Here is a 26896-nt window from a genome sequence, read left to right as displayed (position 1 = left end):
GAGTCTTCTCCAACACCACAGTTCAAAAGCATCGATTCTTTGACGCTCAGCCTTCTTCACAGTCCAACTCTCACATCCATACATGACCACTGGAAAAACTATAGCCTTGACCAGACGGACATTTGTTGGCAAAGTAATGTCTCTGGTTTTGAATATGCTGTCTAGGTTGGTCATAACTTTCCTTCCAAGGAGTAAGTGTCTTTTAATTTCATGGCTGCAGTCACCATCTGCAATGATTTTGGAGCCCGAAAAAATAAAGTCTGACAGTGTTTCCACTGTTTCGCCATCTATTTCCCATGAAGTGATGGGACCAGATGCCATGATCTTAGTTTTCTGAATGTTGAGCTTTAAGCCAACTTTTTCACTCTCTTCTTTCACTTTCATCAAGAGGCTTTTTAGTTCCTCTTAGCCCATGAGTTTAAATTACACATAATGGCCCATCTCTAGGATCCCTGCCTCCCAGGGGAAGCTAAAATACCATTTGGTTCAGCTCACAGCCCACCTGTGAATGGCTGCAGGGAGAAAGAAGTTAACACATCCCCCTCCAGAGGCTGACCAGAACCAGGACTTTATCCCCTTCCCTTTTAGTATAAAATAAGCCTGAATTCTGACTCAGGCAAGATGGTTCTCTGGGACACCAGTCCAGCATGTTCTCAGTCTGCTGACTTTCCCAATAAAGCCACTACTTCTTGCCCTAACAACTCCTCTCTCCATTTATCAGCCTGTTGATCAGTGAGCAGTATAGCCTTCAAAGAGGTGCTGATAGCTTCAAACTGAAAGCAGCTTAGAGACTGGGCCAAACTTTGGGGGTGGACCCGAGGTCTTCAACACTCCCCATGCCCAGCTGGCCACCCTCACCACTGACCTGAGCAATGGCATAATCAGAGTTGTTGGTGGCCAGCATGCCTTCATTCCCGCTGATGCCAACACCCACATGGGCCGTCTGGATCATCCCCACATCGTTGGCACCATCCCCAATGGCCAGGGTGATGGCCTTCACCTGCTTCTTCACCACATCCACTATCTCAGCCTTCTGGAGGGGAGATAACCTGAAAAAAAAAGAAAGAAAGAAACAACCATGTTTTCTTGTTTTATTTTGGTTCATTTTATTCATCCTGTTCTAAAAGGCTTTACAAAGGAGTCAGCAATAATCCACATACAGTCACATTTAAATGGCAGTTACTGGTAAATTTTCCAATTCATTCATTAATTTCTTTACAGATATAAGGAAGTCCCTACTCATCACTCATTTATTCACTCAGTCAGCAAGTTAGACACACACTTCTATCAAAAACAATAAGGGCACACAGGGTTTCATATTCCAGTAAGCAAATGACCTCACTTATCATTCTCTTCCTTCAAAACAACTCCTAATAACTAATTTAAATTTAACCTTTTCAAACTTCAGGTGAGATTATTATAAACTGAGTAGATAGGAGGTTTCTTTGATTAGAACATGCTCCAAAATTTAAGGCAGAAACACAGTTGGAAAAAAAAAAACAACTTCGCTTCATAATGAAGAGAATACATTCAGTTAACATCACTACATTATGGGTATAATATAAACATTTTCTGAAGTACAGGAGGTCAGAAACCATTTGTAAGTCTAGTTCTCATCAAGAGACACTGATTCTTTTACTGGAATACTTGCACTGATAATAGCTTCACCATTTAGTCTGATGATCACTTTCATGTTTAGACTATGATATTTATAGAGGGAACAAACTAATAAATTTAATTAATCTCAAGTCTGATTCTTCATGTGAGTGCATGCTAAGTCACTTCAGTTGTGTCCAACTCTTTGTAACCCTGTGGAGTGTAGCCCACCAGGCTTTTCTGTCCTTGTATTCTCTAGGAAAGAATACTGGAGTGGGTTGCCGTGTCCTTCTCCAGGGGATCTTGCCAATCCAGGGATTGAACCTATGTCTCTTATATCTCCTGCATTGGCAAGTGAGTTCTTTACCACTAGCATCACCTAAGAAAGCCCCTGACTCTTCATATCTTAATTTAAATCTTAATTCCATCCTCTTGGCACTCAAGTTCTCCACATATCCTCAAATTCTTCACTCAGTCCTTAATGCAGTTCTGCACGCTTTACCAAAGCTCCAAGTCAGTTCTGACCAGTTAAGAAGAGAACTGGATGATCACTATTCTGATTTTGGATCTTCTCACTCATGTATGAAAATATAGCCTAAAATAACATTAGTCTTATAATAACTATCTGTTAACTGAGCAACAGTCAATTAACTCAATAACCACTCATAAATTCATTTTCCTCTAGGTCTCAGTGGTTTGGTTTCAAATTTACCTCTCCATGTAAATGACCAGGGCCTCTGTTGTACCTGGACTTCCCTGTGGCTTAGACGGTAAAGCATCTGCCTGCAATGTGGAAGACCCAGGTTTGATCCCTGGGTCAGGAAGACCCCCTGGAGAAGGAAATGGCAACCCACTCCAATACCCTTGCCTGGAAAATCCCATGGATGGAGGAGCCTGATAGGCAACAGTCCATGGGGTTGCAGAGTCGGACACGACTGAACGACTTCACTTTCCTTTCCTTTCCTTTGGTTGTGCCTGAAAGATTTCTTTCATTTGACCAATACATTAATAAACAACATACCAAAATAATGTGCCACTGAAAAATTATAAACTGCTTTTGAGTAAATCTTAAACCTGACAAGTAGAATTAAATTCAGATCTTGCATTTCAGTTTGAGTGTATATTTTCCCAATAAGGTAGTTTGTCTATGAAAAAAACTTATATTTCCATGTTTATATTTTCTTTCTATAAAAAATATGAAATATAGCAGGGAAAAAACCAACAGTGAATATATTCTTACCTACAACATAATACTGTTCTGCACGAGAGGGCCAAGTTAAGGAAGCACTTCCTAACTTCAACATGGAGGGCATATTTCAATGTTTTACCATCTATGATTAGGGCCAGGTCATTTTCTTTACCCAACAGTGCTCCAAGATCTTGGCAGTTCTGACTAATCACTTGTTGTGTTGCCTGAAACAAAGAGGGGGAGATTATCTTTTACCATTTTAAATATAAATAAAAAGACCTTGAGACAGGGTGCTCAGGCCAGGTGCACTGGGATGACCCAGAAGGATGGGATGGCTGGTGGGAGGGGAGTTCAGGATGCAGAACACATGTAAACCCATGGCTGATTCATATCAATGTATGGCAAAAATCACTACAACATTGTAAAGTAATTAGCTTCCAACTAAAATAAATAAAATTTTTTAAAAAAGATAGTAGATTAAGGCATATGTGTACCTCCTTGTTCCCTTTGAAAATCTCACAAAAATTAAATTTAAAAGTAGATAAATAACATGAAAGGATGCTTGAGATCATTAGTCATCAGGTAAATGCCAATCAAAACCACAAGATACTACCTCATACCCACTAGCATGACTAGAATTTAAAAATCAGATAATAATGTGATGATGAGGATGTGAAGAAATCACCATTCTCATACACTGAAGGTCAGAATGTGAAATGGTGCAGCAACTTGGGAAAATAGTCCAGGAATTCTTCCAAAAACTAAGCACAGAGTCAGTGAATGATCCAGCAATTCCACTTATCAGTGTATATACACTCAAGAGAAATGAAAACATGTCTGCACAAAAATTTGTACATGAATGTACAAGCAGCAGCATTATTCATAATTGCCTAGAAGTGGAAACAAGCTGATGAATTGATAAATAAAGTGTATATATACAATGCAATAGTCCTTAGCTATTAAAAAAAGATATGAAGTACTAATGCCTGGTACAACATGGATGAACCTTGAAAACATTATGGTAAGTTAAAGAAGCCAGTCACAAAAGACTGCCTATTAAATGATTTGATTAACATAAAAGCCCAAATAAGTAATTCACTGAAACAGAAACTAGAGGAGTGTTGTTTAGGGGTGGGGCAAGGAGGGTCAGGGAGATGACAGCTAAAGGTACAGAGTTTCTTTTGCAGATGATGAAAAGTTTCTAAAATGATGCTGCCATTGATTGCATGTATCTGTAAATACAGGAAAATCCCTTAAATTATATTAAGCAGGTTAATTTTATGCCATGTGAATTACATCTCAATAAAGCTATTTTTGAAAAGGCGTATAAGTAGGAGAATTTTTACTTGGAAAATATGGAAAAGTGCTAATAGCAAAGAGGAAGTTCAGAGAAATTTTGGGAAATTTTTTAAAGATGGGAACAGAATAATGGGGTGAACTTCCATAAAATTGGGTATCAAGGTTCTAAGAGAGAAGGAAATATGCCCAGAGCATTCTCCATCGCAAAAGCCTAGCCTCTGAGGTTAAAAACTTTACCAGAGCCTTATCCCACCTGGAGGGAAAGTCATTTACCCAACTCCAACCCCATGTGGTCTCCTTGTCCCACCTAAAGGGAGAAAGAAAGCACTAAAAAACACTTAAGACAAAGGGGTACAGTATCTCTTGAAGACTGAGATTTAACGTAAGATTATAGAGCTTCCCTGGTGGCTCAGACGGTAAAGTATCTGCCTACAATGTGGGAGACCCGGGTTCAATCCCTGGGTCGAGAAGATCTCCTGGAAAAGGAAATGGCAACCCACTCCAGTATTCTTGCCTGAAAAATCCCATGGACAGAGGAACCTGGTGGGCTACAGTCCATGGGGTCGCAAAGAGTCGGACACGACTGAGTGACTTTACTTCACTGTAGAACACTTCCCTGCCCACATACCTTAACACCACCCCCAAAGGGCTGTAAAAACACTGTGAAAAACACTGTAACAGAAATGAAAAATATCTTTTATGGACTCAACAGTAGACTGGAAACAGGTGAGGAAAGAATTAATGAACTTGAAGAAATGTCAATAGAAACTTCAATGGCACCCCATTCCAGTACTCTTGCCTGGAAAATCCCATGGACGGAGGAGCCTGGTAGGCTGCAGTCCATGGGGTCGCTAAGAGTTGGACACGACTGAGTGACTTCACTTTCACCTTTCACTTTCATGCACTGGAGAAGGAAACGGCAACCCACTCCGGTGTTCTTGCCTGGAGAATCCCAGGGATGGCAGAGCCTGGTGGGCTGCCATCTCTGGGGTCGAACAGAGTCGGACACGACTGAAGTGACTTAGCAGCAGCAAACTGAAGCTCAAAGAGGAAAAGAAGAGAAAAAAACAGAACAGAATATTCAAGAATGGTGGGACCATTCTAAAGATCTAACATACAAGCTGTTGGAATACCAGAAGGAAAAGAAATAGAGAACAGAAGGAAAAGTTTGAGTGCTAATAACTGAGAATACTCCAAAATTAATTACAGACACGAAACGAAGACCCAGGAAGTTCAGAAGACACCAAGCAGGGTAAATGCCAAAAATCTACACCCAGGCATGTCATAATAAAACTGCACAAAACCAAAGACAAAGAGGAAATCTTACAAGAATCCAGAGTGGAGGGAAGACCTTAACTGTAGAGGAATGAAGGTAAATGACAGACTTCTCGGCAGAAAGTTTGCAGCCAAAAAGAGAGTAAAGTAAAATATTTAAAGTATTGAAAGAAGAAGAAATCCCAACCTCAAATTCTATATCCAAGGAAATTATCTTTCAGAGTGAAAGAGAGATAAAAACCTTCTCAAACTAAAACTGAGAAAACTCCTCACTAGCAGATCTGCTTCGTAAGAAATATTTTAAAAGATTTTAGAAGAATAATGATCTATGTCGGAAACTCAGATCTACATTTTTTAAAAAAGCAAGTGTGTCAGAAAAGGAATAAATGAAATCTATTTAAAATTATTTTAAAATGAGTCTAAGAAAATTATACAGTAAAAAATACTTCATAAAACTAGCCTTTTAAGGGTAAGGATGTTCAATATTGGATTCCAAATTCCTTTCATTCTTGCAATGTAAATGCATTGATCTTTTCAAACTTTTCATAATGACTGCTATACAGACAAAATTTTTTCCATTATAAAAATGAAGGATCTGAGTCCTGGATTTGGTGTGACACCAGGGGGGTGGGAGGGTGGTGGTGATTAAAGGACTAGACTAACACAGAGGGAAGAATAATGAGAGCCACGGATGACAAGGAATAGAAAACCAGTAAAAATTTTAGCTTTGTGAAAAGAATCTTGGGACAAACCTAGACTTCCCAATGGACTTGAGTGGGAGTTAATGGCAATCTTATGTAGGTTTTAAGGAGTTGAGTAATCTTCAAGTAACAAGTTGGTTACATTCATATTAAATATATATTTAAAAAGTACTTACCTCTAATGAATTTGCATTCAATTGGATACGAGGCATTTGACCTGATAACAGTTTACAGGAATAAGCTACAAAGAAAGAAATAAAGATGTCATATATCTTTTAGATGTCATATATCTGAAGGCTCCAGTGCCTTACGTGAGCTCATTAAAAAAAAAAAAAAGTCAATTTATATTCTTCCTTTATCATACTTTCTGCCTCATGACTATTTAAAAGCCCAGTGGCTCAGCACAAAAACTGAGCAAGAGGTTGCAGATGGATAAATTTCTGATAATTTTGAAAATTAAATTTCTGTACATCTATAACTGATGATTCTTATGGGAAAAAATTTCTAAAATGATTTAAATCTTCATACAAATCAGTTTTATGAGAGTTGGAATCTAATTTAAATATAAATTTATACAATATCATTTTAATGTTTTCTTTGAAATTTCCTGAAACTTGTGTAGGTTTCAATAACAAAAGTAGCCTCCTGATTTGTATATAATTCAAAATGCCTATATGTATGTATTCCACTGTAGTCAGCACAAATACAAGGAGAAAATAATTTTTCAAGGCTCTTCATTGTTGGTTTATCTGACACTTCCTATCTAAGGTGTTCTTTTCCATAGAATATGATTGTCATTAAATTTCGATTTTGAAACTTGTAGGTATTCGCTTTGCCTTGCTATATTTTTCAAAACTAGATATACTAAGCTTTTCAAAGAATTCTAGTGACTTCCTGACATGTTTTATTGTAATGTCCACTTATATTTTGTAGTAAGTTACTGGGGAAGTTAACTGCCTGAATGCCGGCAGCTCCTGTCCTACCACTCAGGTTGAAAAGTTAACATTTGTGCAGGTGCTCAGGGACACAAACCAGACATAGACAGGCAAGCCAGCTTCCCACCAAGGATCCTGGTGCTGCCCCCATGAGGATCCCTCTTCCCTGAAGCCACTGCTGCCCGCACTGGCTGAATCCAAACAAAGGCTGAAAAGTTTCCATGTGTTATGACCAAAATGCAAATCAAATCAGCATGCAAGTTCTGAGTGCTTACTGGCACCCAGCTTTATGCTGGGTGCAAAGGAAGATTTACAACAGAATGTGTGATAAGTCTCTTAAAACCCAAGGAAGCAAAGCTAACACAAAAGAAAAAAAGCCACGCACACATTCATTGGTAAACCAAATGTAACAGTACATATGCTGCTGAGGTCAAGAGGCCGCAGATCCATGTCAAATCATGTTATTAGAAAACCTTCAGAAGCGAATAGAACTAGAAGCTGGTCTAGGAAATATGTTAAAAATGTGTGACAGTAACCTCTGTTTTCATTTCTTGCTGTTGACAAAAAACAATCCTAACATATTTGTTTCTGAAAGTAAGCCTCCTGCTAAATTCTTAGCCAAATTTTGTTTGGAACCGGTGTCCAAGACTATATGTAGCCTTTTAACTGCGCCATTTTAGCCAACTTTAGCTCCTGGAGAGGTGATGGTAGTTAAAACTGCCACAATATTCATAAAGGCAGGAGCTATCATCTACGAAGCCCTCACTCTATCCAATACACCAGCCAAGAAAAACCTTCACAGACTCCCTTCCACATAATTATCACAACCAGCAGAGGTATTGCGACTGTTTTAATAATGAGAAAACAGGATTAGAAAAGTCCACAAAGGCACGGGCTTATAGAGACAGAAGATTCAGGTTTGAACCTTGGTCTTTATAACTCTGAAGCCTGACTTTTCAACCACCATGCTTGCTATGCACTTCTCTTCAATGATGTTGGCTCTCAGAACCAGCTCTCAACCTTTTTTCTCTTTGAATTATTCCTCAGCCATTCGAACTCATGAAAGGAACACAAAAGCTCTCTAACGAAAGGCTATTGCTTTTCTGGGGGTAAAAGCAAGAGCTCAGAAAGCCTCTAAGAAAACAAATTATATCAGCATACACTAGGCAAAGTTGACTGATTCTATCTTTCAACTGGTCTCCTCTGCATGAGTAGCCTCTAAGGGGAGCAGTAAAGTCCAATCTGAGAAGGAAATGGCAACCCACTCCAGGATTCTTGCCTAGAGAATCCTGTGGACGGAGGAGCCTGGTGAGATGTTGTCCATAGGGTTGCGCAGAGTCGGACACGACTGAACCGACTTAGCATGCATGCGTGCATTGGAGAAGGAAATGGCAACCCACTCCAGTATTCTTCCCTGGAGAATCCCAGGGACAGAGGAGCCTGGTGGGCTTCCGTCTATGGGGTCACACAGAGTCGGACACGACTTAAGTGACTTAGAAGCAGCAGCAGCAAAGTCCAATCTAGAACCCAGAACTTAAGGTTAGAGGATAGCAAGCTGCACTCAGTCAACAGACATGTACTGTTTTGCCCTTACAACATGTTACACATTAAGCAATGGTTATAAATCAGGATATTTCAAATCAAAGCACAGAATTCTGATTATCTTCTAAGAGCTAAAAACCTGTGCCAACAGTGGGTACTCATTTCCAGAAGGCGTGGCTGCTCTGGCTGCCCCTCCGGGGGGCCAGGGCTCCCCCATGGTCTCCCCCTCCAACGTGTGTGTTGCCTTTTCCCCTACACATGTATGATTGTCCTCTGCCCACTACATGTGTACGTTGCCCTTCACTCTAGTCCTGCTGGTTCTTCCCCGTGTTTTCAATCCCTGCTCTAAGAAACTGGAGACAGTTTCCCTTCTTTTTTCAAAGGCACCATGGTTACGAAACAGTCGTTTGAAAATGGGGACAATTCAATAAAGCAGTTATCTAACATGATCCAGTTATTCTGAGTAAGGGGTCCTTCACGTGAATTGTAGATTTCTGGTAACAAAAATAAGTCTCATTCTATAAGGATAAAAACTCTGCTTTTAACAGTAACCGCTGGGTCTCATCTAGGTTGAGTTTCAGTCCTGAGCCAAAGAGACTGTTCAAGTTTCAGGTAAAACCAATGGTTTCAGGTCATGGGCCTGGCAAAGATGTAATTGAGGAAGGTGGTAAGAAAGCAACTGTCCCTTTTTATGGTGCCTGGCCCACTGAGCCTCTTCACAAGATACGCACTAAGTTACTGTGGTCATTGAGTGCATGGTTCTCAAGGAACATGGCAAGGCACATTAAAGCAGAAACGTGGGAGAGCTGGAAAAAGGAGATCATGTGGATGGTATGTTTTCAAATGTTTGCCGGATGGATAAGTGACTGCATGGTGGTCGGACCTGCTTTGTGAGTCTTTCATATTACATTAATATCTAACATTCCCAGAGGACTTGCTAAGTGTTTTGCAACAACTTCACGGGAGTTACCTCAAGGCACTCTCACAACAACTCTATCATGTAAAAACTATTATCATCCCCAATTTGCAGGCAGGAAACTGATGTTTAAAGATGAAATAGCTCCTTCAAAGACAACCAACACTTCATCAATTCTGTTCTCTTTGGGCTACCATGCTAGGTCTCTGCTCCCTTCACAGCAAAACTCTTTGAAACAGTCATCTACTCTCACTGCAGTCGTATCAATGAGGGTTGACAGATTAACCCACCAAATGTACCCCAAATTTATACTGGCCCTTGAAAAATGGTGGAGGTAGGCTACTAACCCACACACAGTCAGAAATCCACATGTATCTTTACAATCAACCCTCCATATCTGTGATTCTTGGGCTGCAAGGAGTCCCTTAGACAGCAAGGAGACCAAACCAGTCAATCCTAAAGGAAATCAACCCTGAATATTCATTGGAAGGACTGATGCTGAAGATGAAGCTGCAATATTTTGGCCACATGGTGCACAGAGCCAACTCATTGGAAAAGACCCTAATGCTGGGAAAGATTGAGGGCAGGAGGAGAAGAAGGCAAAAGAGGAAGAGATGGTTGAATAGCATCACTGACTCAATCACCAGTAGTCAGGTATGGATGTTAGAGTGGGACTATGAAGAAAGCTAAGTGCCAAAGAATTGACGCTTTTGAACTGTGGTGTTGGAGAAGACTCTGAGAGTCCCTTGGACTGCAAGGAGATCCAACCAGTCCATCCCGAAGGAAATCAGTCCTGAATATTCATTGGAAAGTCTAATACTGAAGCTAAACTCCAATACTTTGGCCAACCTGATGTGAAGAACTGACTCATTGGAAAAGACTCTGATGCTAGGAAAGATTGAAGGCAGGAGGAGAAGAGGAAGAGAAAGGATGGATGAGATGGTTGGATGGCATCACTGACTCAATGGACATAAGTTTGAGCAAGCTCCAGGAGTTGGTGATGGACAGGGAAGCCTGGCGTGCTGCAGTCCATGGGATTGCAAACAGTCGGACACAACTGAGCTACTGAACAACAATCTGTGGTTCTGCATGGTGCAGTACTGTCATACGTGCCATTGGGGGGGAAAAATCTGAGTACAGGCAGACCCATGAAGTCCAAATCATGTGATTCAAGGATCAAATGGAGTCCTCCTCAATATTCCCCATTACATCCCAGTACAAATGACTGCCATCTCTTGTATAGACTTCTACAAAGGTGTCCTAAATGACCTCTTGCCTTCCATTTAGTCCAGTTTCCACACAACAACAAGAAGATATTTTTAAAACACAAATTATATCACTCTCCTGCTCAAAACCCTACACATTTCTTCCTGCGGCCTGACAAGCTCTCACCTCTGCTTTGCTCCCCACACTCCACCCATGTTGGCCTTTCCATTGCTGCTCAGACAAGACACCAGAGCCATGTGCTCACCATACGTTTGCCTGAAACTTTCCCAGTGATTGCTCCTTCTTCCAATCTGGGTCTCTGCCTCAAATGTCACCTCCCTAATGTGTTTCTGTCTCATTACTCCTCTATCCATGACTATTCCCTGCTTTGTTTTCAGTCTTAACACTTACTGCAATAATATTACAACAGTTGGTGATTTGCTTGTTAATTCTTTGTCTTGTCTTGTAGATGTAAGTTCCTTGAGGACAGAGACTTTATTACTCAATTTTTCATTCCCAGATCCTAGAATTTTCTGGCACCATAGCAAGCATTCAATATTTGTTAAATGAATGAATATAGAGTAGACAAATTAGCAGAAACATAGTTTAAAGGGTGTCTGATGAATACAGGGTCATTTCATAATACATGTTAATCCAACCAGAGCTGGATACCATGATGATCATGAAAAAAATAATAATTTCAATCCCTTCTTATGATCAAAATTTACATATTCACCGCTAAAAGTTGATTTTAAAACTCCTTTTCCTTTTCTAAATATTTATTTATTTGGATGCAATGGGTCTTAGTTGTGACATACAAACTCTTTAGTTGTGGCTGCTGCTGCTGCTGCTAAGTCGCTTCAGTCGTGTCCAACTCTGTGCGACCCCAGAGACAGTGGCCCACCAGGGTCCCCCGTCCCTGGGATTCTCCAGGCAAGAACATTGGAGTGGGTTGCCGTTTCCTTCTCCAATGCATGAAAGTGAAAAGTGAAAGTGAAGTCGCTCAGTCGTGTCCGACTCTTCGCGACCCCATGGACTGCAGCCTACCAGGCTCCTCCACTCATGGGATTTTCCAGGCAAGAGTACTGGAGTGGGGTGCCACAGGTGGGATCTAATTCCCTGACCATGGATCAAACCCGAGCCCCCTGCATTGGGAGTGCAGTCTTGGCCACTGGACCACCAGGGAAGTTGCTCAACTCCTTTTCCACACATCTGAACCCTAACATACCATCAAACAGTGAAATAATAATAATAATAATAAAACTATAAAGTCAAACAAGTGACATCAGAGCTTAGGAAAAAAACACTAACTCAATATTTTGATAATGATTAAAATGTTTATGAATAAACATACAATTCAAACACAGATATTCGGATTCATTCGGGTTTTTCTGTAAGATTTTATGGAAAAACCAAGACGAACTTTTTGGCCAACCCAATATATACTTCATTAGAGAAAAAATGTCATAACTTCAAGAATCAAAGGAAAAGAACAAGAAATTATATATAACTCATGGGCATTCTGCAATCTATTGTTTCAAGACAGTGAAGGAAAGATTAAGAGTTTGCTTTGCTTAGTTTGTTTGAATTCTGCACCACATGATGGCAAGATTTCACTGCTCTATACTTTCCTGAAGAAATAAAATACTATTACTTGAAGGCAGCTCAACCATACATTCTTAACTGTAGGCCATATTTAGGATACATGTACAACCAGCCTTTTAAAAAACATTCTTTGTGTCTCTTACCTATGTTAATTGCAGTTTCTTGTTTATCTCCTGTCAAGACCCATATTTTTATGTTCGCTTTCAATAGACTTGTTATCGTTTCTGGAACACGTGCTTGAAGGCGATCCTCAATGGCTGTGGCTCCAAGTAGTAGAAACTTCTAGATGTTTTTGGGAAAAGATAGTCATTGCTGCTAATTAAAGATAAAAATATATCGTTTCTTGGCCTTTTGGCTAAGATCAAGTGTAAAGATAATATTTTAATATGGAATAAACAGAGCAAATTTTGATAAAAGACACGCCGTCTAATAATTGATTATGTGAAGTCCCATATGTGTATACACTCATACATTTTTTCTAGTATCTTCCACTGGTCTATTTGTTTGTCCCTATTTCACTATAGTGCATCCCTCATGGCTCAGTGGTAAAGAACCCACCTGCCAATGCAGGAGACACAGGTTCGATCCCTGGGTTGGGAATTTCCATTGGAGGAGGAAATGGCAATCCACTCCAGTATTCTTGCCTGGAAAATCCCATGGACAGAGGAGCCTGATGGGCTACAGTCTATGGAGTCGCAAGAGTTGGACACGACATAGCAACTAAACCACCACCACCATATAATACATAAACCCTTACACATGTATAGGTCCTTACTTTTGTCTGTAAGAAAAATTTCATAATTTTCTCCATAAATCTCTTATCACCAGATGGTTTATTTTATAGTTTTTCTTCCTATTGGGAAGTATTGGCCTACCACCAGAGAGAAGTGGTTACAGTGTTACTTGAAAGTGGACTTTTCAAACTCTGACAATCACTAAAAACATTTTTAAAGGAAGTATGATTGATATACTAAAAATGAGAGCAAGAAAGCAGATCATGTATAGTGCTCAATTAGAACCAAAGAAAGCAGAAAAAAGTGAAAAAAAATAAAAATTAAAAAAGTGGGAACAAATAAAAACAGTTACAAATACAGTATATATTAAACTAATCATCACTATAAACATGGCCTAAATGTTTATAGTGGTCTAAATATATCAATTAAATGAGGGTTAGGTTAGGTTAGGGGCTTCTCAGGTGGCTCAGTGGTAAAGAATCCACCTGCCAATGCAGGAGACATGGGTTCAATCCCTGGGTTGGGAAGATCCCCTGGAGGAGGGTATAGCAACTCACTCCAGTATTCTTGCATGGGGAGTTCCAAGGACAGAGGAGTCTGGTGGGCTACAGTCCATGGGGTCATAAAAAGTCAGACCCGACTGAGCAATTGAGCACACACACACATAAATACATACAATAGAATACTAATATATACAACACACAAAAGAACAAAGGGAAGAGACTGGAACTCAGTCATTAGCCCAACATTTCAGATGATTATTATATATTATTCTAGCTTATTTTTCTATAATAAACATGCATTCTTTTCATGTGGGTAAAACTATACAGAGGATAACAAGACTGAAGTGACTCGGATATGATTCAAAACAGGGAGAAATATTTTGAATAGTTTAAAAGACATTTTACAAATTCTCAATACAATAAGACAGATGTATACTTCATAAAAAAAATGTACCTGAGCTTTTAACATGACACCAAGATATGACTACACTGATAAGCTCATTTTCTTCAAATGTGTTGGCACGGACAACACATACGGGGTACATTACCTTTTCAATACTATCGTAACAGTCTTCCAGAGTTTTCATTCTGTCTTTTACCACTGTGATGGCTTTCTTATACATGACCAGCCACTGCTCATACTCTATCTCAGTTAAGTCTATGTAGGCAACACAGAGAGTTCTCAGACCTGCAAGAGAGAGATCACCTGGTGAGGCTTCCAGTGATTGGATAGAAGTAGAGAATTTGAAAACAAAATCCAAAAGTATTTCGGAGCCCATGGGACAATAAAGGCGTTCGTGCCACCTGGTCTTCTTACTCATCTTCCCTCCTCCCCTCATCCTTGCTCACTGTAGTACCCTCGCTGGTCCTCGTGTTCCCCGACATTTGGACTTGCACATCCTACACCCAGAACGCATTCTCCTGAGGGCTTGTCATTCTCCCTTCCTGCGGGCTCTACCTAACTCACCCTACACAGAGAGCACCTCGTCGCTCTGTCCCTTTACCCTGTTTATTTTCTCTCCATAGCACTCCTCACCCCATGACATCATCTATCACTGGCATATTCTCGCAGGACATTAGCTGTCTATGTTTTCTTCACTTCTGCCCTGGAAGCTGAGAACACTGCAGGGCACTATATAGATGCTCAATAACTATTTGTCAAATGAAGGAAAGAATAAGAGGCTTCAGTTTCCAATATCAAAGTAAGCCCAACAAATGCTGGGATAACAGAAAATTAACTTGAATTCAAGGTGTTCAAGCTGGATTTAGAAAAGGCAGAGGAACCAGAGATCAAATTGCCAACCTCCTCTGGGTCACAGAAAAAGCAAGAGAATTCTGAAAAACATCTATCTCTGCTTCATCAACTACGTTAAAGCTTTTGACTGTGTGGATCACAGCAAACTGTGGAAAATTCTTCAAGAGATGGGAATACCAAACCACTTACCTGCCTCCTGAGAAATCTGTATGCAGAGCAAGAAGCAACAGTTAGAACCAGACATGGAACAATGGACTTGTTCCAAATTGGGAAAGGAGTACATCAAGGCTATATATAGTCACCCTGCTTATTTAACTTATATGCAGGGTACATCATATGAAATGCCAGACTGGATGAAGCACAAGCTAGAACCAAGATTGTCGGGAGAAATATCAATAACCTCAGATATGCAGATGACACCACCGTTATGGCAGAAAGCAAAGAGGAACTAAAGAGCCTCTTGATGAAAGTGAAAGAGGAGAGTGAAAAAGTTGGCTTAAAAGCTCAACATTCAGAAAACTAAGATCATGGCATGTGGTCCCATCACTTCATGGCAAATAGATGGGGGAACAATGGAAACAATGAGAGACTTTATTTTCTTGGGCTCCAAAATCACTGCAGATGGTGACTGCAGCCATGAAATTAAAAGATGCTTGCTCCTTGGAAGAAAAACTATGACCATCCTCAGTTCAGTTCAGTTCAGTCTCTCAGTCGTGTCCGACTCTTTGAGACCCCATGAATCGCAGCACGCCAGGCCTCCCTGTCCATCACCAACTCCTGGAGTTCACCCAAAATCATGTGCATTGAGTCAGTGATGCCATCCAGCCATCTCATCCTCTGTCCCCTTCTCCTCCTGCCTTCAATCTTTTCCAGCATCAGGGTCTTTTCAAACGAGTCAACTCTTTGCATGAGGTGGCCAAAGTATTGGAGTTTCAGCTTTAGCATCAGTCCTTCCAATGAACACCCAGGACTGATCTCCTTTAGGATGGACTGGTTGGATCTCCTTGCAGTCCAAGGGACTCTCAAGAGTCTTCTCTAACACCACAGTTCAAAAGCATCAATTCTTTGGCGCTCAGCTTTCTTCACAGTCCCAATCTCACATTCATACATGACCACTGGAAAAACCGTAGCCTTGACTAGATGGACTTTTGTTGGCAAAGTAATGTCTCTGGTTTTGAATATGCTATCTAGGTTGGTCATAACTTTCCTTCCAAGGAGTAAGTGTCTTTTAATTTCATGGCTGAAATCACCATCTGCAGTGATTTTGGAGTCCCCAAAAAATAAAGTCTGACACTGTTTCCACTGTTTCCCCATCTATTTCCCATGATGGCCATCCTAGACAGCATATTAAAAAGCAGAGACATTACTTTGCCAACAAAGGTCTGTCTAGTCAAAGCTATGGTTTTTCCAGGAGTCATGTATGGATGTGAGAGTTGGACCATAAAGAAAGCTGAACGCTGAAGAACTGATGCTTATAAACTGTGGTGTTAGAGAAGACTCTTGAGAGTCCCTTGGACTTCAAGGAGATCAAACCAGTCAATCCTAAAGGAAATCAGTCCTGAGTTGGAAGTACTGATGTTGAAGCTGAAACTCTAATACTTTGGGTACTGATGTGAAGCACTGACTCATTGGAAAAGACCCTGAGAAAGATTGAAGGCAGGAGGAAAAGGGGACAATAGAGGATGAGATGGTTGGATAATATCACCAACTTGATGGACATGAGTTTGAGCAAGCTCCAGGAGTTGGTGATGGACAGGGAAGCCTGGCAGGCTGCAGTCCATGGGGTCGCAAAAAGTCGGACATGGCTGAGTGACTGAACTGAACTACAATGACATGCCTGAAAAAAATTTTAAATCGGATTGTAATATTTTAGGTTAATTCTGGCAAAACATTCAAACACTTGAGAATTTCCTGTTTCTCTGCAGAACAGGCTTCTCAGGTGGCTCAGTGGTAAAGAAGCTGCCTGCCAAGCAGTAGACAAGGATTCGATCCCTGGGTCAAGAAGATCCCCTGGAGGAGGAAATGGCAACCCACTCCAGTATCCCATGGACAGAGGGGCCTGGAGGGCTACAGTCCATGGGGTCCCAAGAGTTGGACATGACTGAGCCACTGAGCACACACACACACAGCTCTCTGCAGAAGACCTATAGAAGTTGTGATCAATATAATTCCCATATGCTTCTACCTATTGTAACCAACCTACAGCACAGGTATATTTTCAGAGACTACTAAAAGATCCAAAATGTAAACTTGCAAAATATCCATACTCTCACATAAGACACACATGTGTCTGTAGGAAGCAGCAGTTGTAAACTAAAAAGAGAAAGTAGACTATACTTTTCAAGGTAATCTTAATCAGTATTACCCTTTGCTTTTCAAAGCATCTATAAACCTTTCAATGGATGTTGTTCTTCTTCAAAACTCACTCAAGGAATATATTTCATAAAGAGATGGGTGATAAGTCAAAATCAGAAGGATAAAAGAATGCAGGAAAATATCAACTATGCCAGCATTCTGAGTTATACACAAAATGATTAACTTCAAAACACAGAACACAAACCAAAAAAAAGCCAAAAAACCTCTCTATATTTCCAGTTCAGTTCAGTCCCTCAGTCGTGTCTGACTCTTTGGGACCCCATGGACTGCAGCACGCCAGGCTTCCCTATCCCTCACCAACTCCTGGAGCCTGCTCAAACTCATGTCCATCAAGTCAGTGATGCCATCCAAGCATCTCATCCTCTGCCTAGAAATAGATAATAGACTGAAGACACTGCTTTAGGAATCAAGGAAGAGCCCACAGTAAAAACATACATTTTAGTGTTTGCAACTAAGCACAAAATACTGTTGGAGGGGAAGAAAGGGAAAATAATAATACTGCCTGGACAGGGCTTGTTTGGGGAACCATTTATTTTTAGTTGTTTATTTTTTGAACCATTTATTTTTAACCAAACAGAAGGCATACAAAGTCTCACATACCAGCAAGCTCCCCCGAGCACACATTGAGGTATAATTTCAATAGTTAAGGACAGCATTACAAAAGGGAACTCAATTCTAAATAATTTTCACTTACCTTCTTTAGCAAAATTTTCCAGATGGACTAATGTCTCCTCCACAAAGAGAGAATTTTCTGAAAGTCTCTCATAAATCACTGAATCCTATAGAAAAAAAGCCACACAAACACACACTGTGATTAACATCTTATCTAAGCCTGATCATCTGAATCATGAAAACTTTTATCATTTTTTTGTTATAGCTCATAGAAGTGAAGGAGCTCCAGAAGCCCCAGTGAAAGCACAATTCCAGGAAAAAAAAGATGTTACATACAGAGGAAGAAAGACAAGGAACAGAGCAAATATCTCATGGGGACAATGCACGTGAGAAGCCAGTAAAGCGAAGTCTGTACAGCACCGAAAGAAAAAAAAAATGGTCAGCCTAGAAGTCTATACTCAGCAAAAATTTACTTCAAAAGGTTAGAAAAAATAAAGATGAAATAAATATTTTCTTTCTGACTTAGACTGAAAAAATGTATCACCAATAGATCTATGTTGTAAGATATGGTAAAGGAACTCCTTCAGACAAAAGATCATTATGCCAGATGGAAATATGAGTCTGAAAAGCAATGAACATGGTGTTGGCATGGGCATATATATATATATATACATTATTTCTCTCATTATCTAGTTCTTTTTATTCTAAGAAATTGGACAAAATGATTAGCTGTAAAGTGTGAAGCTTGTAACATTTGTAAAATTAAAATGTATGACCAGCATACCAGAAGGATTAGGAGAGAGAAATGGAAATATAGAATTGTAAGGTTCTTGCACTATATGTGAAGTAATATAATATCACTTGAAGGAGAAATGTAATAAAGATACCTATTATAAGCCACAAAGCAACTACTAAAATAAAAACTTTAAAACAAGGAAATTGGAAAAAAATATTCAAGTAATCCAAAAGAAAGTATAAAATAAAAAAGAAATATGGGGGGAAAAGAATAACTGGGACAAAGAGAAAATAAATGGCAAGATGATATATTCAAACCTAGTCATATAGATAACCATACTATATAAATGGGCTAAACATCAGTTAAAAGGCAGAGATTTCCAGAACAGATTTAAAACACTAGAACCAATGGCATGCTTCCTAGAAGAAACACATTTTAAAGACACACGTTCACATATAAACAAAAACGAAGATTGAAAAAAAACAAAGAAGACTTCCCTGGTCTTAAGAGTTTCTTAACCAGTCGTTAAGAATCTGTGTGCCAATGCAGGGGACACGGGTTCCATCCCTGGTCCTGGAGGATTCCAGCTACCGTGAAGCAACTAAGCCCGTGCACCACCACAAGAGAAGCCATGGCAATGAGAAACCCACACACTGCAGCTAGAGAGTAATCCACAACAATGAACCAGCACAGCCAAAAATAAATAAGCAAAATTTAAAACAGTAAAGAGACTGTGATGAACAATTTTTCCACAACTAGGAAAAATTCCACAACTTGGATGAAATAAGTAAGTTCCACAACTTGGATGAAATAGAAAAGTTCTATAAAAACCACAAATCAAAGCTAACTAGCTAATTAGAAAAAATGTTCTGAAGAGCTCTATATTATTAAAGAAATTGAATTTGAAGTTATGAATAATATTTCCACCTCAGGTCCATGACTATGTGCTAAGTCCCATGAATCCTTTTAGAGACTCACCGAAAGCACAGCAGTAGTCTTGGGAACCCTCATCACAGATGACAAACACATGGAAGGATGTTTGCTATCATCAGTCATCATGGAAATGTAAATTAAACTCACAGTGAGATACACACCTATCAGAACGGCAAAATTAAAAAGACTAACCAGGCCAAATGTTGGCAACAACTGCTGGTAAGAATGTAACTTCAACTTGGTGGTTTCTTAAGAAGTTGATATATAGCTCCCATGTGATCCAATAATTTTACTCCTTGATATTTACCAGTGAGAGATAAAACTATATGTGCATAGAGAGAGTTGCAAACAAATGGTCACAAGAGCATTACTTGTAGTAGCCAAAACTGCAAATCATTGGTTCTCAAAAAAATAACTGAGTGACGGCACGTTTTCACTGACATCAAAGTTTAATAAAATTCTGGTGGCATTTCAGTGGGTTTGACGGCCTTGAGACGGACTTTCCAATCTAATGCTGTCAACCACCAGTGATAACAGCACATACAAAGTAACGACATTTTAAAATTCATTACATAATAATGAATCCCAGTACTTACAGCCCCTTTGCAGTAGAGCCGGAGCCGTCCTTCAGGAGTTCGGACAATTATAGACATCCTCTTTCTATTACTAAAACAATATCGAAAACATTGTTAGTTTCTGCTTTCCTCAGTATATGGAGCTACCACTCAAGCAAAAACTCAAAGTCAAAAGAACTCTAATTGTTAGAATCCTCAGCTGCCTATGGCTGAAAAGGCTGGCACGTTTATTGCCAGCCTCCTCTTCTTCCTTCTTTATAGACTTCCTTTAACTGAGATTCTGATTATAAATCTCCACCTTTGTCTACTACTATTCTTTTCTTCCTTGGGAACTTACTGACACAAGTATATACAATAGATTATATTAGGATATATTAGATTAATATGTAGTATTATAATATAGCACATGATGTATATATAATGTAACATCTTTATGTATTATATATACACATGTACAGGCTGCCATCTATGGAGTCGCACAGAGTCGGACACGACTGACCCAACTTAGCAGCAGCAGCATTATACAACACGTATATTACTTAAAATACACAAACTTTATATACGTGTAATGCGTTTAATATAATGATTAAAAACTGATGAGAGGAGGTGAAAGCAGGCCTGGTCCTGTGTGTTTTTCAGTCCTCACACCATCTTCATCAACTAGACCTTTCTGGCCCCGTTTTCCTGCACAGAGATGTTAAATTGCTGGCTCGGTAGATGCCAGAATCTTTTGAATGTATAGTTCCGTCTCAAAACCCTCTGGATTGTGTGTGTGTGTGTGTGTGTGTGTGTGTGTGTGTGTGTGTGTGTGTGTGTGTTATAGCTATCATAGAACCTAAACTCACTGCTTTTGTTCCTGATTTAGGAGCCCAAATCGGCTTGAAGATCTCCTCTCACCTCTGTCCTCCACACACGGTCACGGTAAACTGGCCAAGACAGTCCTTCCCCCTCACCAGGTCATTCGCCCACTCTTAACTCTCCTTCCACCGTTCAGTCACCAGCCCAAACCCCACCTCCCGGCACAGGCTCCCAGGCCCCAGAGGTAAACCGCCACCTCCCGGAGCACCACAGTCCCCATCAAGTCATACTGTTCAATATTCTTTATCGCCCTCAACATGACTGGAGCAGAGGCCGCACAAACAGGCGGTCATCAAGGCCACCTTACTCCTTGAACAGTGTTCTAGAAAAATATTTTTAGCTTTATACATTGCAATGCACGCCGTGGAGATGAAAATACATTTTTTAAAAAATTCTTTAACTTTTCTTTGAATTTAAGCAAACTCCAGGAGACAATGAAGGACAGGGAACCCAGCTGTGCTGCAGTCCATGGGGTCATAACAAGTTGGATGCGGCTTAACAACCAAACAGCAAGTTTTCTTTCACCTCTGGAGGCACAGATTGGTTGACAGTACCAAGGACTTTGGAACCAGTAGACCTGAATTTCAAACCTGATTCTGCCACATATTTGCTTATAGACATTGGGAAGGTCATTTAAACTGAGCCCCAACTGCAAGTCTTCCACGTGGTATGGTCACCGTGGGCCTCAGAGGACAGTTCTGAACATGTCCCACAGACCAGCTGGGCTCTCAGTCATTATTCCTCTATGTTTTCAAGCTCTTTCAAAAAAAAGAACTTTATTTTCCCTCAGGAATAATACTGATCAAGAAAAAGATGTCCAAGATTGGAAGAGAAGTAAGAGGTTCATAGAAATGATGGCCAAAAGAGAGGAGGAGGATATCCTTCGGGGAGAAGAAAATCCTGGTAAAATTGAAATGCTTAAGCCTCAGAGATGGAGAAGGCAATGGCACCCCACTCCAGTACTCTTGCCTGGAAAACCCCACGGATGGGGAGCCTGGTAGGCTGTAGTCCATGGGGTCGCTAAGAGTCGGGCACGACTGAGTGACTTCCCTTTCACTTTTCACTTTCATGCATTGGAGAAGGAAATGGCAACCCACTCCAGTGTTCTTGTCTGGAGAATCCCAGGGACGGGGGAGCCTGGTGGCCTTCCGTCTATGGGGTCGCACAGAGTTGGACACGACTGAAGCGACTTAGCAGCAGCAGCAAGCCTCAGAGAAGAGTATTCCAATTAAAACAATTATTATAATGAGGCCTAGAGAAGCAAGAACTGAACTGAGATGCAAGGGTGTATAGAAGCTAACTAGAATTTCAGGATTCTGTTATTAGGTTTTCATTTACAGCCAAATCTCAGTTGAATAGTCAAAGAAGAGCCCTGGAAAATTCACATACAGATCAAAAAGATAGCTTACCTAGAAAATTCCAGTACATTAAGAATTTCAAATGTGAGTTCTTCTCCCATCTACAGGAAAATAAGACAACATATTCTTACCTTAGGAAAAAAGTATTTGTCTCACAAAGTCACTCACTCTCCCAATCATGAACAAGTTTCACCCTCCAAATACATATCTTTTTCAAAATAAAGCTTTCCTGCAAGTCTGATGAGATGACAGTGCCCTCCTCTGGTAAGAATATTGTTTGCAACCTGGACAGTATTAACAAAAGTGCTTCCTATAGCAACAGATTAAGATTGAAACACCTCTCCAATCTAAAATCAGCATGATTAGAAAAATTGTACACGTGTGTCTCTGGATGAGCAGGTGCATGTAAACCGCTAGAAAGTATATCAAGTATTACTCACAGCTTCTATGGTGACCGAGTTCGGCATCCTTGTAGTGAAAACAAAGCCAAGTTTCTTGGCTCCTTTCACTAAAGCTGCTTCATCTGTCAATAAAAGGCCTGTATTAATGGAGATTGAGCAAGTGTATTAACATTATATTTAATTTAATACAGATTTCTCCAGCAGTAAAATATCATGTCATTCTTTAGAACTTGGGGTTTTCTAGCCAAATGCGTTTATCAGTGCTTCTAGGTAACAGAGTGTTGACAGTAGAGGAAATCTGGTTAAGCAGGGCCTCGGTCAGTGGGACTAATCCACCAGCCTGGAATTGAAACACTTTCCTCCTGCTCACTGAGGTCTTCTCTGTTCTCTACAACATTAGTAGCACTTCCATAAAATGTTGCATGGCCTTAACCTGCCCTGTGCCTGCCCTGTAACCTGCTTCTAAGCCCCTGCTCTAAGACCACACCCTGCCAGCCTTCTGGGCACTTTGGGGGTGTATGGGGTATGTGGAGACTGGGAGCCCCAGAGCTTCAAAGTGGCTCAGAGCTGTGTACGAATGCCCCAAACAGGTAAGAATTTCAGGGAAGGAGAAAGGCAGGCGCAACTGGGGATCCATGATGGCTCCCCTTCCTCTGTGGGCTCACCGCCTGCCAGGCGTTCATGGGCACACAGCACCTACCTGGAGAGGAGGCCTGGTAGCTTATGTTGTTTCCCTCTCTCTCTGGAACAACAGTGTGGCACACACACAACAGGGTAAGAAATTCCTTTATATACTCTTTCGTGGGCTGTAAGAAAGGAACACAGCTAATGAGTCTCTTCCAACCTGCCCCTCAACTCAAAAGTCCTACATAATCTGCATATATATATATATATATATATATATACCAAGTGAGATTTCGCTTCAGGTCCATACAGAGTAAGGCACTGGCTAGAAACCATACCACACATTCAGAATGTGTTTGTGGAGTGGAGGCTGAGTCAGGGGGAGAGGCGGGGGCTGGGGCAACCACAGGGAACAAGAAGACCCTGCTGTCTAGTGATGTTTGTTCTCCTTGGGGACACAGGTGTTCACAAAGCTGGAAGAAACAAGGAAGGGGTGTGATAGGGAAGTCAGGGGCCTATTTTAGGGAGGTGATGCTGAGTACACCATGCGAAATGCTGGGCTGGATGAAGCACAAGCTGGAATCAAGATTGCCGGGAGAAATAACAATAACAGATATGCAGATGACACCACCCTTATGGCAGAAAGCAAAGAAGAACTAAAGACTCCTTGATGAAAGTGAAAGAAGAGAGTGAAAAGCTGGCTTAAAACTCAACATTCAGAAAACTAAGATAATGGCATCCGGTCCCATCACTTCATGGCAAATAGATGGGAAAACAATGGAAACAGTGAGAGACTTTATTTTTGGGGGCTCCAAAATCACTGCAGATGGTGACTGCAGCCATGAAATTAAAAGATGCTTGCTCCTGGGAAGAAAAGCTATGACCAACCTAGACAGCATATTAAAAAGCAGAATTTGCTTTGCAGACATTACTTTGCCAACAAAGGTCCGTCTAGTCAAAGCTATGGTTTTTCCAGTAGTCATGTATGGATGTGAGAGTTGGACTATAAAGAAAGCTGGGCACCAAATGATGCTTTTGAACTGTGGTGTTGGAGAAGATTCTTGAGAGTCCCTTGGACTACAAGGAGATCAAACCAGTCAATCCTAAAGGAAATCAGTCCTGAATATTCACCAGAAGGACTGATGCTGAAGCTGACACTCCAATACTTTGGCCACCAGATGCAAAGAACTAACTCATTGGAAAGGACCCTGATGCTGGAAAAGATTGAAGGTGGGAGGAGAAGGGGATGAGAGAGGATGAGATGGTTGGATGGCATCACCGACTCAATATACATGAATTTGAGTAAGCTCTGGGAGTTGGTGATGGTCAGGGAAGCCTGGCATGCTGCTGTCCATGGGGTTGTAAAGAGTCGGACACAACTGACTTACTAAACTGAACTGAACTGATAAGGGGAAAAAAGCATATTTAGATGTTTAAATTAAGACCTAAATGGAAAGGTTAGTTGTGGGTCTGTGTTCACATGTGTGGTGGCACACACCAAAGGTTGTAGCACTTTCCCAGGACCCAAAATCAGGACACAGATTCATCATTAGTGGAGCTTCAAGATAAATGTGGCTCCTGCATCTTGAGTGTAGGGGTCAATGACACAGAATGAGGTTGGAGACAGAGAGAGGACCACAGTAGTAAGTCAGGATTCTATCTTAAATGTGGTACCAGTCCTCAGAAGGGTCTTAAGCAAAGGAAGAACATGTACAGGTTTTACATTTTAAAGATCACTTTTATTTATTTTAATTTTTGGCTGCTCCCCAAGGCATTTGGGATCTTAATTCCCTGACCAGGGGTTGAACCCATGCTCCCTGTGTTGGAAGGCAGAATCTTAACCACTAGTCTACTGGGGAAGTCCCAAAGATCACTTTTATTTTTAAGAAGATCAAGATTTCGTTTTAAAGTCTATTTTATCTGATATGAGTATTGCTACTCCTGCTTTCTTTTGGTCCCTATTTGCATGGAAAATCTTTTTCCAGCCCTTCACTTTCAGTCTGTATGAGTTCCCTGTTTTGAGGTGGGTCTCTTGTAGACAACATATGTAGGGGTCTTGTTTTTGTATCCATTCAGCCAGTCTTTGTCTTATGGTGGAGGCATTCAACCCATTTACGTTTAAGGTAATTACTGATAAGTATGATCCCGTTACCATTTACTTGATTGTTTTGGGTTCGAATTTATGATCCAGCAATCCCACTGCTGGGCATACACACTGAGGAAACCAGAATTGAAAGAGACACATGTACCCCAATGTTCATCGCAGCACTGTTTATAATAGCCAGGACATGGAAGCAACCTAGATGTCCATCAGCAGATGAATGGATAAGAAAGCTATGGTACATATACACACTGGAGTATTACTCAGCCATTAAAAAGAATACATTTGAATCAGTTCTAATGAGGTGGATGAAACTGGAGCCTATTATACAGAGTGAAGTAAGCCAGAAAGAAAAACACCAATACAGTATACTAACGCATATATATGGAATTTAGAAAGATGGTAACAATAACCCTGTATATGAGATAGCAAAAGAGACACTGATGGATAGAACAGTCTTATGGACTCTGTGGGAGAGGGAGAGAGTGGGAAGATTTGGGAGAATGACATTGAAACATGTATAATATCATGTATGAAACGAGTCACTAGTCCAGGTTCGATGCACGATACTGGATGCTTGGGGCTGGTGCACTGGGAAGACCCAGAGGGAGGGTATGGGGAGGGAGGAGGGAGGAGGGTTCAGAATGGGGAACACATGTATACCTGTGGCGGATTCATTTCGATATTTGGCAAAACTAATACAATTTTGTAAAGTTTAAAAATAAAATAAAATTGAAAAAAATAAAATAAAATTGAAAAAAAAAAAAAGATCAAGATTTCCCATCAGCTAGATCAATATCTTAAAATAGATAAGTGAAGATATTGATTGCATGCTATAGAACCAAAAGAGTTTAAAAGCAGATAGAGATAGGATTTTACAGATTGCTACATAGTATAATATTCCGATATAACGTCTGAATTCATTCACACTCAAGTCAAGGCATGCTGCTGCTGCTAAGTCGCTTCAGTCATGTCCGACTCTGTGCGACCCCATAGACGGCAGCCCACCAGGCTCCGCCATCCCTGGGATTCTCCAGGCAAGAATACTGGAGTGGGTTGCCATTTCCTTCTCCAGTGCATGAAGGTGAAAAGTGAAAGTGAAGTCACTCAGTCCTGTCTGACTCTGAGCAACCCCATGGACTGCAGCCTACCAGGCTCCTCTGTCCATGGGATTTTCCAGGCAAGAGTACTGGAGTGGGGTGCCATCGCCTTCTCCAAAGTCAAGGCATAGCTCATACTTATCATGTTAAATCCCTTGCTTACTATTTTAATACCAAGAACTTTTCAAGACTCTCTCTCTTTTCCTTTTAGGAAAATATATGTATTTTGAAAGTTATATCGCAATACCCTGTCAACATAGAGGGAAAATAGCAGACTTACATGATCATTCTCAAAGTTCTGCAATAATGCTGGGTCATTGAATTCGTAGGCGTCTGAGATGAAGCAAGGAGACTGACTGAAGAAGAACAGATAAGATTCATTTTAACTATAAGTTCCTGGTAGTACCAGTCAGCAATCACACTGACCCAATGAAATATAGCCCCATCTTCTATTTTCCCTAAATCA

The 26896-nt window shown here is 40.5% G+C and overlaps 1 protein-coding gene across 3 annotated transcripts in view; it reads right to left on the bottom strand.

Moving 5' to 3' along the window:
- LOC536660 (phospholipid-transporting ATPase IB-like) overlaps positions 1 to 26896 on the bottom strand; it is a 95803-nt gene that overhangs the window by 31097 nt on the left and 37810 nt on the right. For all 3 annotated transcript variants that reach the window (XM_059892239.1, XM_059892238.1, XM_025000082.2), the window contains exons 16-26: positions 26711 to 26786; positions 23306 to 23411; positions 22645 to 22727; positions 22256 to 22305; positions 20010 to 20079; positions 17827 to 17911; positions 14050 to 14189; positions 12408 to 12546; positions 6237 to 6301; positions 2837 to 3009; positions 866 to 1049 (exon numbers count right to left, since the gene is read on the bottom strand). In XM_059892239.1, coding sequence (XP_059748222.1) covers positions 866 to 1049; positions 2837 to 3009; positions 6237 to 6301; positions 12408 to 12546; positions 14050 to 14189; positions 17827 to 17911; positions 20010 to 20079; positions 22256 to 22305; positions 22645 to 22727; positions 23306 to 23411; positions 26711 to 26786 — 1171 coding nt within the window. The remainder of the gene's footprint in view (positions 1 to 865; positions 1050 to 2836; positions 3010 to 6236; positions 6302 to 12407; positions 12547 to 14049; positions 14190 to 17826; positions 17912 to 20009; positions 20080 to 22255; positions 22306 to 22644; positions 22728 to 23305; positions 23412 to 26710; positions 26787 to 26896) is intronic.

The sequence above is a fragment of the Bos taurus genome, chromosome 12, assembly GCF_002263795.3.
Source record: "Bos taurus isolate L1 Dominette 01449 registration number 42190680 breed Hereford chromosome 12, ARS-UCD2.0, whole genome shotgun sequence".
NCBI classification, from domain to species: domain Eukaryota; kingdom Metazoa; phylum Chordata; class Mammalia; order Artiodactyla; family Bovidae; genus Bos; species Bos taurus.
Note: the sequence above shows the minus strand (reverse complement) of the source record. Positions and strands in the feature narration are given on the sequence as shown.